The 15,302-nt window shown below is 32.6% G+C and overlaps 1 protein-coding gene across 2 annotated transcripts in view; it reads right to left on the reverse strand.

Moving 5' to 3' along the window:
• The window catches only part of AGPS (alkylglycerone phosphate synthase), a 117,950-nt gene that overhangs the window by 44,296 nt on the left and 58,352 nt on the right, over positions 1 to 15,302 (reverse strand). For both annotated transcript variants that reach the window (XM_016225126.2, XM_087819746.1), the window contains exons 11-12: positions 11,624 to 11,751; positions 2,406 to 2,457 (exon numbers count right to left, since the gene is read on the reverse strand). In XM_016225126.2, the coding sequence (XP_016080612.2) occupies positions 2,406 to 2,457; positions 11,624 to 11,751 (180 nt within the window). The remainder of the gene's footprint in view (positions 1 to 2,405; positions 2,458 to 11,623; positions 11,752 to 15,302) is intronic.

A 15,302-nucleotide genomic window follows, 5' to 3' on the forward strand; every position in this document is an offset into this window, starting at 1 on the left:
AGGATTAATTGAGCATATTATCTTTTACTTATTCTTAGATTATTGATGCCTAGCAAATTGATTACATTCTAAATATATTCCAGCTATTGTGTTTTATCTTTTATGGGAAACAAAGCAACTAGTTTCCAAATTTACTAGCCAGACAGTTTGATTAGTGACTTTTGTGTTGTAACAGCGTTAAATACTTGAAAAGGATTTAATAAACATCTACATTTCAAAGAAGTAACTGAGACAGTGGATCAGACACATCTGGGTTCAAATTCTGCTCTACTATGTATGACTTATGGACTTGGACTGAAATTTTAAGCCTTTGAGTAATTTATAAACTAGGAAGACCATCTTAAGGAAGAGTTGTGAGGAAATGTTTGATAAATTGTGCTATTGATAATGTGCTTAATATTAGCACTATGCTATGTGCTATCCAAGCTGTTTACCCTCTTTTGATAACTTGATGATTAAGTCAGTCAACATGTAAGTGCCTGTTATGTGATAGGTTCAGGAGATATAAAAATGAATAAGAAATATTCCCTAAATTTGACAAGTTTTAGTTTATAGAAGTCTGTAAATCATTTTGATATACTCAATGATATATATCACTTCAAAATAATGTTTAGGCCTGATTTTCATTTGATTTAACTATTTCATTATTTATAGAACACATTTATCTTAAAGTTTTATTAGTAGTACAGTACTTTAAACGTAATTTACTTAAAAAAATAATAAAAATAAAAGTAATTTACTGAAAATAAAAGCCTGTGATAGACATAGACGACTTTAATTAAAACTAACTCTTGATATGTCATGTACCCAACTTCCTTAGTTATTTTTTTTATTTTCTTATTTAAATATATCTTTATTGATTTCAGAGAGAGGAAAGGAGAGGGAGAGAGAGAGATAGAAACATCAATGATGAGAGAGTCATTGATCGAGCCCGCAACCCGGGCATGTGCCCTGACCGGGAATCAAACCCCGATCGCCTGGATCCTAGGTCAACGCTCAACCGCTGAGCCACGCCTGCCCGGGCAAGTTTTTATATAATAACCATTCTTACCTAAATTAAAATCCAAGCTCCTCATAGACATAACAAACAAAAGCCTATCTCAGCCTTTATATTTATTATTGAGTAATCATTCCCACAATGGACTGTTTCAAGGACTGTTTTGAAGGTACTTAAGTTCTATAAACTTAAATCCCAACTAAACTGAAATTTATGGAAAATATATAGGAGCAAAACTAGAATTAAAAAGATGAGAAATTGTGGGACAGGGTGGAATGGGTCACTGGGAAGAAAAAGGGACATCTGTGATATTTTGAACAAACAAACAAAAAGAATTACAATGGATAATAAATAAATAAATAAAATAAAGTCATACACTCTCCCTCTTCAAAAAAAAAAAGATGAGAAGTTGTGTTATAAAGTTTAAAACTTTAAGCAAAAAATGGAGAAAAAGAAACACAGGTAACTGCTACTGAATTCTCCACCTAAATATTCCAATAGCACCTTAAAAACAACCCACTGTAATGTCTTTTCCCCATAAGTCACCATCCCTTCTAGGCTGTTATTCTACCAATCCAGTCAAGTCAGAAATCTGGGAGTTGCCCTCAACTCATACCTTTATTTAACCTTCTACATCCAGTTGGCAAGCTGGTCTTTGAAAAATCTATCCCTTACTCTCTATCTCCATTGCTGCTGCCTTGATCAAGAACCGCAAAATTTGCCTCCTGAACCATTTCAACTCCTCCTCCATGCTTGCATCACTCCAGTCTATCCTGCATAATGCTAGCAGAATGAGCTTTCTAAAATGTAAAGATGATTTATTTTATTTCCTCTACAAAGAAATCCCTTTGCTGACAAGATAAAATCCAAATCTATCCTGGAAAATCCTACTCCACCCATCCACCTTTCTCTTGTAACAACTCTGACTCTAATCTCTAACCACAGAGAACTAAAATATGTCACTAAAGTTTTACAATTTCATATTTTTTCATCAGCAAAAACTAGGAAATTGTAAAACCTTAATGACATATTTGGTAGGAGAGAGGTAAAGAGACCATCTCAGGCAAATTTCTATCCACATTTTAAGACTTAGCTCAAAAATCACCCTCCTTCAGGAGCCTTTTCTGTCTCTCCACCCAAACCTCAAGCAAAATCAAGTGGGCCATCAACCAACCCTCACTTACATACCAGGGTAGCCAGTGTAGTCTTTTGCAGTACCTCCATCGCTCCTGCATTCATTCATTTATATACTTTTCTGTTCTCATTAGACGGAGAGCTTCCTGAAGGATAGGAACTATGATGTTCATCACTCTAGCTCTGAACTCAGTAGTCTAACTGGCACATAACTGGTATTTCATAAATTTTGTGGCTTAATGAGCAGATTTAAAAATCACCATTTCTTACTTACCAAACTGAAACTGCAGGTTGTCCATGAGGCGAATAGATGCAGGAGCACACCTCTGTTTTAAAAAGAAAAAAATGTGATACAAATTTAATAAGGAAAGAAACTAGACAAGTAATATATGAATGTCATCTTTCTTCATAGATAAGTCTAAGAATTGTTCTTTCTTTCTATCCCTCCTCATAATCCATAGAAAAACTATCAGAAAGTATCTAGAATTCTAAGATCTTTCAAGATTATTTGCATGAAAACAGCTACAAAACTTTGAAGCATGAGATTATGTATCTAAAACATCTAAAACTGCACCAGTGTCAGGTTTACTTTGGCACACAATAAAAGCAGCATTTGAAACACAAAAGAAAAATAAGGAAAGCAGATATTCATATTAATTTTGTGATGCTAACACATTACAATACAAACACTGGCAAGGTTTAAGTTAGCTACAATTTTCCCACAGAATTAAAGTGAGCTGCACCCTAAATGGGATTTTTATTTTCTATGCAAATTTTTAACATGGTTAAACTGCTACCAAGAGGTTACTTTCAGACCATAGAATTTTGATAAATGTCATGAACTTTTAAAACATTTATCTTCTGAGTATTATCACTTATCAATAAAATTCGTACCAACACAATGTTGAGATTTATGAGAGTCACTCAAAAGGATCAAACTTAATATACACTTTAACTGTGTATTATAACATTTTTGCTATTACTTGCTTTCAATTGGACAAATACTTAATTTTTAAAACGATTCATAATACACATCTTTTTCACCTAACAAAATGATTAAGAGTCTTATTTTGAATACTATACAACTTACTTACTCAGCTTTGATACTAAATGTGAGATAATCAATCTATATTAAAAAGTCACTGCCAAATCTAAAGAAACAATTTAGATAATTTTATATAAACAGTATAACAATAACCCATTGCTTTACATTTTATAGAATCCTACGGTTTCCAAATTGCTTTCATATGTCTTTATTTAATATAAGAAATAACTCTGTCAAGGTAGCAGTTCCCATTTTACAGGTGAGGACACAAGAATCAGACAGATGAAAAGATCTTTCAAAGGTCAAGTGACTATTAAACAGTAAAGATAGAACTAGAATCAAGCTATCCTGACTGCTAGATGAGCAATATTTCAAATACACCACACAGCCTCCAAAAAAAATCACACACACACACACACACACACACACACACACACAGCTTTAAAGTAATATTTGAAACAAAATTATTATATGAAAATTATCTTATTTGATATTTCCTGATCTTATTGAAAGTATAGTTATAAAATAAAATAAAAAATCTACTACCTGAGTATAAAGGTATCAAATACTGGTATAAAGGTACCTTGGTAGTTGGGTTAATGCTTCTAAAAATGTTACCAGTTTCCAAAATACCAAAGGAAAATCAATTTTCCCAAAATGTTTTTATTAAAATGGGCACATCAACTTCTAACAAAACACATGAAGCCTGATTAAACCAAGATTCTTTTCTTCATAAAATAGAGTATCATAAAACATACGTATTTATATGTTTTGGCTTAAGCACACCAGTAAAATATGAGAAAGAATTCAGAGATATTCTGTCATTATTTTTTTTAATTCTTTTAAATTCCCACCAGCAACTTGTAAATTCCACCTCCTACTGCCACCCAGATTCTACTTCACCTGTATCTATAGGAGCTGTTATTAATGAAAACAACCAACATAGGCATACATACATCAAAAAATGGGGGGAAAGTATATGACATTTAGTATAGTCAACATTTAGTGGAATTCAATCTCTGAAACAACTAAAATATGCAGGCCTTGACAAAATCTTAGTTTGACAACATTATCCATAAACTACATCTTGGGGACAACTGGAATAAACTGATTATAAAATGAACATTAGATGGCATTAAGAAATTACTGATGATTTTCTTAGGCATGACAGCATTGTGGTTATAAAGAAGAACACTTTGTTTTTTAGAAGTATTTAGAGGTCAAGTGTCATATAAAGTCTCTAACTTAATTTCGAATGGTCCAGAAAACATACACAAACATATAAAACAGAGCAAAAAGTTAACAATTGTTGAATTTACAAGACAGGTATACAGGTAATCACAGCACTACTCTTTCAAAGTTTCTGTATGCTTAAATTTTATAAATTAAAAAGTTGGAAAAATAAGAAAGCTTTGTTACTTGCTATGTGTAGCAACCGATATTCAATTATATAGAACATGATTTTAAGTTGACAGCTGAGTAACATAGTCATTGTTTCTATCTACACTAAGGTAGAATAGATAGTTGCAGACTTATATTATCAAAAAAGATTAAGAAGCTAAAGAAATACTTTTGTATCTAGATAATGAATATTAGTTTTCAACACTGACTTTTAAAAATTATCAAAATCAAACCAACAACGTTATTAAGTATCATGTTTTAATAGTGCTGCATTTTTTAAAAAGTCAGTAAATGGAGCTTTTCAGTTATTGTCACAAGTGAATTCTCAAGTAAAGCACTTAAAACAGCATCTAGATTGCTTTATGATCCTCTGGAAATTGATAAATCATCATATATCATTCTAAAAATACAAAGCAGAAAAAGTTTCTTAGAATTTTAAATTAAAATTGTCACTACAGAGCTAATGAAACAGAAGTTCCTATCAAAAGACCAAAATAATGTTACTACAAATTTAAAAGAACAACATTCTGGGTTATGATATGCGTAGTTAAGATTAGGTTATGTTTCAATTGCTACAAAAACTAATTTGGTAGGTTAAAAAAAAATCTCAAAATACTTCCTTTAAAAGTTAAGAGACATCACAAATTCTGAGAATCTGAGCTCTAAATTCACTCCCATGCTGTAAGAATATTCCATAGATTAGGAAAGGGGGAAAGGGTCCTTGAGTTAAAGTGACCCCTGGTGGTAGGTGGTAAGAACTAACCTGAGAGGGAATATTTTTATTAAGTTCAATGGTGAGTTAACAATATATTCAGGGAATTTAAGGAACATTCAAGCAAAAATTGCTTATTCAAACTAAAGTTAATGAAATAATTGACTTATTTCCTACTATGATAAATGTGTCCTTACTAGAATCTCTAGTATCACCAGACTTAGACGTAACATGTATTTATACTTAGTATATACTCTGAAAAGATATGAGAAACTGATCATTATGGACTAATAAAGAAATATCAGTATCTTTGTTTGATCTGAGCAAAGAAGAAATAAATAACCACACTGGCCTCAAAGCATGCGTATAAAACTGCCTAAGTCAAATTGTTGGCAATTTCTTCCCTTAAATGATGCTACAAACAGGCATTCACTTAAATATGTAACCTGAAGGGGGAAAAAAGCCACTCTGATTAGTCCTATTTATTTAGAACTCGCAGAACTAACTTAAAAAGCAACATATTTCTCAATTTAATCATTTTATCCAAATAGTTCCTGTGAGAAACACATCAAAAATTTTCTGCAAAATTTGTTTTTATTGAGCCAAGTCATATCTTTCTTGCCACAGAGAAAAGCAGAACTTGCACTTGAGATGAGACACACTATTCAATATTCAAGGTGTCTTCTTGAGATGAGACACACTATTCAAGGTGTCTTTTAACACATTTTAAATGTCTGCAGGATTTCTACTGTTCTGATTTCATAAGGATAAACCATAAAAGATAAGCACTAGATGACAGTCCTGTATCTCTGGTATCATGGTTAAGGAATGAATCATCTTTGAATTGAAAAGATTTATTTCTTCAAGGAGTAAACCTTTCTGTGCAGATTCTAGAGCAGCCCAAACTTCTGAGTCATAAGACTATTCTGGAGATAGTATACTAATCTCATACTATATCAGAAGCCAATGCTTCAAAACCACACCCCTTGTACATAGCTATACACAAATTTAAACACTAAAAAGTTTATTGTTCTAGGCAACATCCTTAGTGATTATTGGATGCCAGGAACCATGTCTATTTAACTTACATAATATCCACTGTACTGTGTTGTATATAAAGTTAAGACCATACTATCCCACATAAAAGAAACAATAAAAGTTAAAAAAGGATATGTGAAAAAGAATTTTATTAAATGCAAATTTCTAGATATAAAAGCCTAAAGTGTAGGCAGAATTAGTTCTTCCTCTCACTAATAAATCAGAACTGGTAACAGAGATGAAACCATACAATATTTAAGGCTATTGGTATAACTGGTTCTACTTGAAATGACATACTGGCTTACTACTAGGAGTCTACACTGTAAACAACAGAAACTTTTTAAATGAGAATTATCTCTTGATTTAAAGAATAAAATAATACATATTATAGAGTAGACACTTCCCTCCTCTTATATTGAGGGACGGGCCAAAAGTTAATGCCAAACAGCCTCCTGGTCATAATTTTATATTTTCAGTCTAGTAAAGGTATAATGACTTGTTCTGAGTAGCTTCTGGTCAAGAGCATGTCTTATAACTATCCTCAAGTTTAGCATATTTTGCTGGATCACACGGTAAATCCAATGAACGAAACATATGGCTATGTTGTTCTCTCTGCTTTAGAGGGAGAAAAATACAATTTTTTCCAAAATATGATTTAAAATAACAATTTCATTTTCTACGTGTAACAAATTATTTCTAAGAATTATCACTGAATATAACAAACTTTTAACTGTTTTATAAATGCTGAACTTAACTCCTTTCCATTTATTTGAATCGCTCCAGGATATAGCAAGTTGAAAACAGGACAATTCAGAATTGAGGTAGGTATACAACATTCTAAGGTGTGAGATATAAACTATGTGTTTTTTTTTTTTACAAATTATGGTCTACACTCACTAGAAAAAAAACACCCTATTAGCTTAAAATTGTTTAAAACAAAAGTGATGGTAGGTAGAAAGGGCCATCCCTTGCCAAAGGTAGTAATAGAAAAAGCTGCCTTTTAAATCTATAATTCTAAAAACCTAGTTCTCACACTGAGAAAGACAGTTTTTGGAGTAATGCATACTAATCAGTGCCACACATAGTCAGTGTTTCCTTCTTAGTGGAACAAATGTTCATCTCTCAATACCATAGGGCATAGCTCCTAAGTTTTTATTGGGGGGGGGGAAAAATCCCAAACTTCAAAAATTGCTTTTCACCTTGTTTCAAAAGTTTTTCCTTCAAGTCATTTTTAAACAAACAATAAAAGAGAATAATATTATATCTGACATTGATCTTGTAATCAAAACACACAATTTTCTCCCTTTTGAGATGCTTTAGAAGGAAATCTTTCTGAGAAAGTCTTAAAAGTCACTTACCCATCTACTGAGTAAAGATGAAGATTATACTGGATTGCCATTTATGAGATAAAATCACATTAATCTTCTGCTAAATCTTCCTTTCTAGCTCTTCACAAGGTAATGAAGTACTGAAAGAGGACAATTCCTCACATGGACAGAGATCAAGTGAGAGAGAACTTAGCAGGATCCTTCCGCTGCCAGTATAAGGTTGCTCAATTTATTTCCTTCAGCAAGAACAGTGATGAAAATATACCCACCTTGCTATTTGTGAACAATCATATATGCTCCTTTCTAAAAGATACTCATCCAAAATAGTTTCCCATTTCAAAAGCAACTTCAGTCTGAGAATACTGCAAAAATGGAAGTGCTATGAAATGACAGTGAGGAATTACAAGCAGCCAACTCATTATTCAATCAGGAATTTGGCAGAATCATAAAACATGTACCGTCTATTTTAATGGATCTTAATTCCTCTGGTATCGGCTGAAAATCCAACTTGCAAATTGAACAATGACTAGTGCCAAAACCTGGTAATTTTCTCAATTTTCCCTGCCTGAGAATACTGTTACAAAGCAGGGAAGCACATACAGTAACATTCTTGACATTTGTATATTCTATAAACTAACATGTAAATGTCCATACACCATAATGCTAGCATTTGCCCATTTCTAGGGAAGGTAAACAATAATGCCTCTCTACATGTGTACTATAATAGGAGTAAAATATGTAGGTTCCCCAAACAGTGAGGTAACTCAATTGTTTCATTCATAAGAGCAATATTTGAGAATAAAATATCATCTATGTAGGCTTTTTAATTAGCTTCATGTAGGGCAAGCTTTCTAGTCACACGGTACTTATCTCTAAAAACTGTCTATTATTAAATACAAAAAAAAAGTATTGAAAACTATAGATCAGAAAGGAGCTTTCTTTTTTATCTGCTTTTTAACCTCAGGGTGGCACTTTCTATCAACCATCACCTTTATTTATACCAAGATAATTCAATATAGTTTTCTGTGTAGTGACTTTAGATTACAGTTATTGTGTGAACATCCAAGTAATTTCTAAACAAATTAAAGAACAATTAGTACTGACTTTTGCAAAGATGAAGGAAAATTTCATTCTCTGCTTTTTATTAACACAAGTAGTTCTTCTCTGCTACTTTCTATCAGGGCATATTAAATTGTAACAAAAACTACATCAGATTGTACCAATTATTTATGTTTAAATCCAACATTTTCACTGTAATGAAATTATAAACTTTTGATACATTTATACATTATTTCTCATTAATGAAAACTAGATATATTTACATGGGAGCATTTGAAATGTGGAAAAGCAGATAGAGCACTCAGGAACATATAAAATATGTCTACCTCTGCTCCAAAGATCATATAACAACACTAAATCTGGGTTCCACACAGTGGAGATACTGTGCAGGGGCAGAGTTGGCCAACACAGACCGAATGTGACCTCACTGAGATCTTTTGTTAAAAATACATACAAATCAGACTAGTCTTACAAACTGTATAATTATTTTTAAAATCTATTTTGGTATTTATGTTTATTGTGCTATGCAATATGAAGGCAATAATGGTCAATTAAAAAGATGTCATTCGAAACTTGAACGAGAGAGAGAATCTGAACTATATCTTTAATAATAAAGCTTTTGGGGGAAAATAGTCAAGCTGGATAAAGATAAAAAGTAAATAAAAATAAGAGTATTTAACACAAAGAATAAATTACAATACAAAGTAAAAATACTGGAATAAAAAAATGATTCCTTAAGAAAGATTTGAAATTAACAAGAAAATATAATCTATGTATGGAAAATGTTCAGTTTTGTTTAGCTTCCCATTTTTCTAGGTATTAACTCATAGGGAAAACCATAATGCTTTGCAAGTTATTTATTTCTCAATACCTGGGGTATCTTAAGTTTTTTTTTCTTGGTAATCCATCTTAGTTTTATTTTTTTAATTGAATTTATTGGGGTGACTTTGGTTAATAAAATTATATCAGTTTATCCTTGGCCATTAAGTAATGGCAGGTTTTAGCAGTAAATATCAGAACACATTTGAACTTTACTACTCAATACTCAAATATTTACTCCTAAAGCTTACCTCCACTCTTCCTGTATTAAATCATCCTACTTTTCAATACTGTTACCTTCTCACTATTTTAGCAAACATAGCATAATACTTACTATATATCCCCAAAGTTCTAGTGAGTTAGAAGTACTTATGTAAGGATTTCAGCTCTTAACATTCACTTACACTTTAACCCCACCAACACAACCTGGCACAAATTCAAGAATGTTCATTCTAGGACTACACTTCTTTTTAAACTCTCCCCTGCACTCAGGACTAAGACCATCAAAATTCAGGAGTCTATGGCTAATTCTTGGTGGGAGAAGCAATCTAACCGAAAAGTAAGTGAAGCTACTTGAAAATTATAAAAATTATCCTTGTCAACTGTTACATGAGGTGGTAAGTCCAAATAGCTGGACTTCCTAAAAGTGGTAAACTACCAGAAAGAATGTCTCAGAAAGCGAAATTGAGTGTATGGAATAAGGAGCACTGAAAACGGTAAATATAACATATAACATTTTATTTTTTGCTTGTTTTAAGTTTCTTTTAAACATTAATAGTGGTTCTCTTGGGATAGCTGGAAGATAGGACTCCTCACTACTTTCCATTTCAGTACCTTACAGAGTCTATAATAAATATAGAGTACTTGCTAGATAAAATTCCTTTCCCTCATCAGATCCTCCCTCCATTCTGCTCTGGAAAACTGGATGATAACCTATAATAGTTCACGTTAGAAAGCTCCCTTGCCCTCAAGATTCTAGTCCAGTATAGCTGAAGTATTAAAGAACTCCAGGAGTTTGGAGAAAGTAAGAAGAAGCTGAAGTATATTGCTTTAACTTACCCCTGTTAGGAAATGTTGAAAAAGAATTTTTCACAAACCATTGTAGTTCAAACAATGAGTCAAACGCCTAAAGAAATGCAAGAATTTTCACACTGATACACTAAACTAAATACAGAAATAAAATTACTTCGCATTAGCTAGTCTTTCAAAAACCCTTGAAAATATATCCTTTTTTCAAGAAGGGAGGAAAATCTGGCCAGAGTGGCTCAGTGTGTTAGTGCAGGTTGTCCGTGCACCGGAAGGCCATGGATTCAGTTCCAGCCAGGGCACATACCTGGGTTGCAGGTTCAATCCCTGGCCCCGGGTGGGGAGCGTGTGGGAGGCAACCAACTGACGTCTCCCTCCTTCTCTCCCTCCCTTCCACTCCTTCTCTGAAATCAATGGAAAAAAATACCCTTGAGTGAGCATTATAAAAAAAAAAAAAAAAAAAAGGGAAAAAATTGGAATTCTTTTACTTATAGTCAAATATACTATAGCATGCTATACTATATTATAATACTTAATTTAAGCTATAGATTAAGTACTATTATAAAACAAAGTAGGAGCACATTCTAAGAACTGATAAAGTTTGACAACCTATATATAATTTCTAATTTCTGGGCCATTAATATTCAGCCATTTATTTTAATTTCAACAAATGTATTAAGAAAAATTAAATATTGCTTCAATTCATCACAAAACATCTTACCCAAAAATAACTTAAGAAAACATAACATTAAATAAAAGGCAAAGTCATTAGAAGCCATCAACCCGAGTATATATCTTACCTTGGCTTAAAACTGTACAGCACTCTTTAAACCAAGAAATAGGTATATAATTATTTTTTTTAAATAGCAACTGCACTTAAAGGGATGAGTTTACAACATTACCTTTTCATATAGGACTGGGTAAAAACCACAAATATAACACAATAAAATATGAAGATTGTATGTGACATATCAAAATCAATTATGCAGTAGAATTTTAAGAATATAAGTATATATGTGTGGGTTTGGTTTGTTTTTTTTTGTTTTTTGTTTTTGTTTTTTTACCTGTTTTGCAATTTCTCTTAAACAGGCTACTCCTTGTTCAAAATTAGGGAAAGCTACTGAGCCATACTTTTGATATTCAGGGACTGGTCTGATTTTTATTGTAGCTTCTGTTATCACACCAAGAGTTCCTGAAAAAGAAGGGGGAATAATCCAATATATCACATGCCAATTTTCTCGACCATATTTAAATCTATTTATCTATTTATTCAGTTAATTTATTCTATCATTCATATTTAAATCTATTTAATCTACTCAGTGGGAATAATGGCTACTTGAGTTTTTCTAGAAAAACTAAACAGGTTTTCTAATTTCTAAAAAAGTTTTTAGAATACATTTTTCTTGGTTATATGTAAGTATTTTAAAACATTTTTAAGGTAACCTTTCTCCAAGAAGGTTACTTTTAAGTAGTTTTAAAAGTATTACAACTTACGAAAAGAAAAACATATTGAAAAGCAACAGATTTTATATTTCATATGCATTCATACAAAAGCAGATTTTGATATTTGTGCCTATTCTTACTGTGAGAACAATTTATTGGGACAAAAAAAAACCTTAACTTTCCATGAGAACTTAAGACAATGGAAGAAATCAGAGGAACTATTATACCTTGCCTTTTTTCCTAAGAATTCATACAAAGAAAAGACGAAGGTAAGGGAGATGCCCGCCCTTGTATGAAACCAAAAAAACCACAACAGATATTTCAGAGACAAAACTTATCATAAATATATAGCACAAGAGGACCACCAATGAAACAAATGTTCTTTTCTTTATTACATGGAGGAGTGGAGAACAAATCAGAGGAAATAAATAAGTTAAATACAACTACATGACCTAAATATCTATGCTAAAATATTTAAAGAGATATGGTTAAAAACAATTGTATTCACAAGCCAAGCTTTTCAAATCAGTGGTTTCTGAAGTACAAATGGTAGAAATTATTATTAATACTACCAATAAACCACTGGCGAATCATAAAAAAAGAACAAAAAGGGAAATCACTGAAACTGTAGAACTTAATTACAACACTAGAAATAAATAAAAAGTATCACAAAGATCAAAGTTTCCAATAAATTTATAATATACCTAAAATAAAAATGTCAATGTACAATACAAGATTAAAAACTACTAAGTCCATAAAAAGAAAATTACATTACATTAGATCACAATATATTCATCAATATAGGAGATTTCCTACCAAGATAGCAAATATGGCCCTTATTATGACTTGTAAAATCACAAAGCTCTACAAGTTTGGTTCAATTAATATCTGATTTTAAAAGAAGTGTCTTGTACATTTTAAGAGACAACAAAAGTGACTAGACTTTCTTTTATTTTAGCATTTCTATTGAGATATAATTCATAGACCATAAAATTCACCCATTTAAAGTATAAAATTCAATGGTTTTTAGTATATTCACAGATACATACAACTATCACCATAATCTAAGTTTAGAATACTTTCATCACTCCAAAAAAGAAACCTATGAAACAATCATTCTCCATGCTCCCCTCCCCACCCTCTACCTCAGCCCTAGACAACCACCAATCTATTTTCTGTCTCTATAAATTCTCCTATTCTGGACATTGTATATAGATAGAATCTTAAAACATGTGGTCTTTTTAACTGGTTTCTTTCACTTAGATAATGTTTTCAAGGTTCAACCATGTTATAGCATGTATTAGGTACTTCATTCCTTTTCAGCTGAGTATTATTCTATTGTATGGAATAACTCAATTTGTTTATCCATTAATCAGTTGATAGACATTTGGGCTTCCACTTTTTGTCCCACTAGTTTACCAGTTTCTTATAAAAGGACACAACGCAGGAACAGCCAGATGGGAGAGATGCATAGGGCAAAATATGGGGAGAGGGGTACAGTTTCCATGCCCTCTCCAGATAAACACCTTCCCAGCACCTCCATGTGTTTACCAACATGGAAACTCTCTGAAACCCATTATTTTAGGAATTTTTATGGAGTTTTCATAGGCATGATTGCGTAAGCCACTGGCCACTGGTGATTAATTCAATGTCCAGCCTCTCTTTCCTCTCCAGAGGTCAGAGGGTGTGGCTGAAAGTTCCATAGGTTTCTACTTTTTGGCTGCTTTGAATAATGCTACCAGAATACATGTGTACCAGTTACTGTGTAGACATTGTTTTCCTTTATTTTGGATATGTACATGGAGACTTTCTTAATTTCAGGATAATCTTTTATCCTATTCCAAGTAACATCTGGCCCTCAGCTACCTTTGACTGAGGCTAAGCTTCAGGTAAGTGCAGCCAAAAGGTCGGGGGGCAGGGGGGAAGCTCGCTTTTTGGACCCAGCTTTAACTGGTGGGGCAGAGACTCTACTTTGAGTAGTGCGCTAATACTGGGGCCCCAATCACCCTTATCCTGGCTTGTAAAGGGCTGCTATCTTACCAGGAGAAGCAAACCTAGATGACCTACTTTCCTTCCTCCTTCCCCCAGCACTAAGCTCCTAAAGCTGGAGTGTTCTCAAAGAAAAGCATGCCATTGTTTCCCCCTCTTCCCACACTTCCAGAGCCATGGCTCAGAGATTTTGCCTGAGGGGAGAAACAAGCCATAAAACAGTTCCTAATCTCTTTCCAAAGGAAATTCTTTTATTTACAACAGAGTATGGAGAAGTTCAGTGGTCAATGGTTTAATCGATCATACCTATGTAATGAAACTCTGTAAAATAGCAGAGAATGCGGTAAATGGTAATTGAAAGGACAAAGGTAAACTTATTAGAGATGCAAGCAAAACTGCAGGTCAGCTAGCTTCCCTGGGTAGGAACAGTGTGTGATACTGGAAGTCCTAGCCAGAGCAATCAGGCAAGAATGAAAAGGACATCAGAATTAGAAAGGAAGAAATAATACTGTTTCTATTTGTGGGTGACATGATTTTATATATAGAAAATCCTAAAGATTCAACAAAAAAGTTCTTAGAACTAATCAATAAATTCAGTATAGTTTTACAAGATACAAAATTAATATACAAAAATTAATAGCATTTATACACACTAACAATGAATTTTATGAAAAAGAAATACATCGATCCCATTTACAACAGCACTGAAAACAATAATATACTTAAAAATCAATTTAACAGGGGAGATGAAAGATCCCTACTCTGAAAACTACGAAGTATTGATGAAAGAAATCAAAAACACAAATACAGTAAACAGAAAGTTATCCCATGTTCATTTATTGGAAGAATTAATATTGTTAACATGCCAATACTAGCAAAAGCCGTCTATAGATTCAATGCAATCCCTATCAAAATTCCAATGCATTTTTTACAGAAAAATAAAACCTCCTAAAATTCATGGTGGTGGAACCACAAAAAGACTCTGAATAGACAAAGAAACCCTAAGCCAGAGTTGTCACACTTCCTGATTGCAAGCTATACTATAAAGTTACAGTAATCAAAACAGTATGGCACTAGCATAAAAACAGAAAAATAGACCAGTAGAACAGAATACAGAGCCCAGAAATAAATCCAAGTATATACAATCAATTAATATTTGACAAGGGAGGTAAGAACACACAATGAAGAACAGACAGTCTTTAATTAGTGGTGCTGGGAAAACTGGATGTTCACATGTTAAAGAAATGAAACTTGACCCCTATCTTATATTACTCAGAAAAATTAACTCAAAATGAATGAAAGACTTAAATG

The sequence above is a fragment of the Miniopterus natalensis genome, chromosome 8 (assembly GCF_054644295.1).
Source record: "Miniopterus natalensis isolate mMinNat1 chromosome 8, mMinNat1.hap1, whole genome shotgun sequence".
NCBI classification, from domain to species: domain Eukaryota; kingdom Metazoa; phylum Chordata; class Mammalia; order Chiroptera; family Miniopteridae; genus Miniopterus; species Miniopterus natalensis.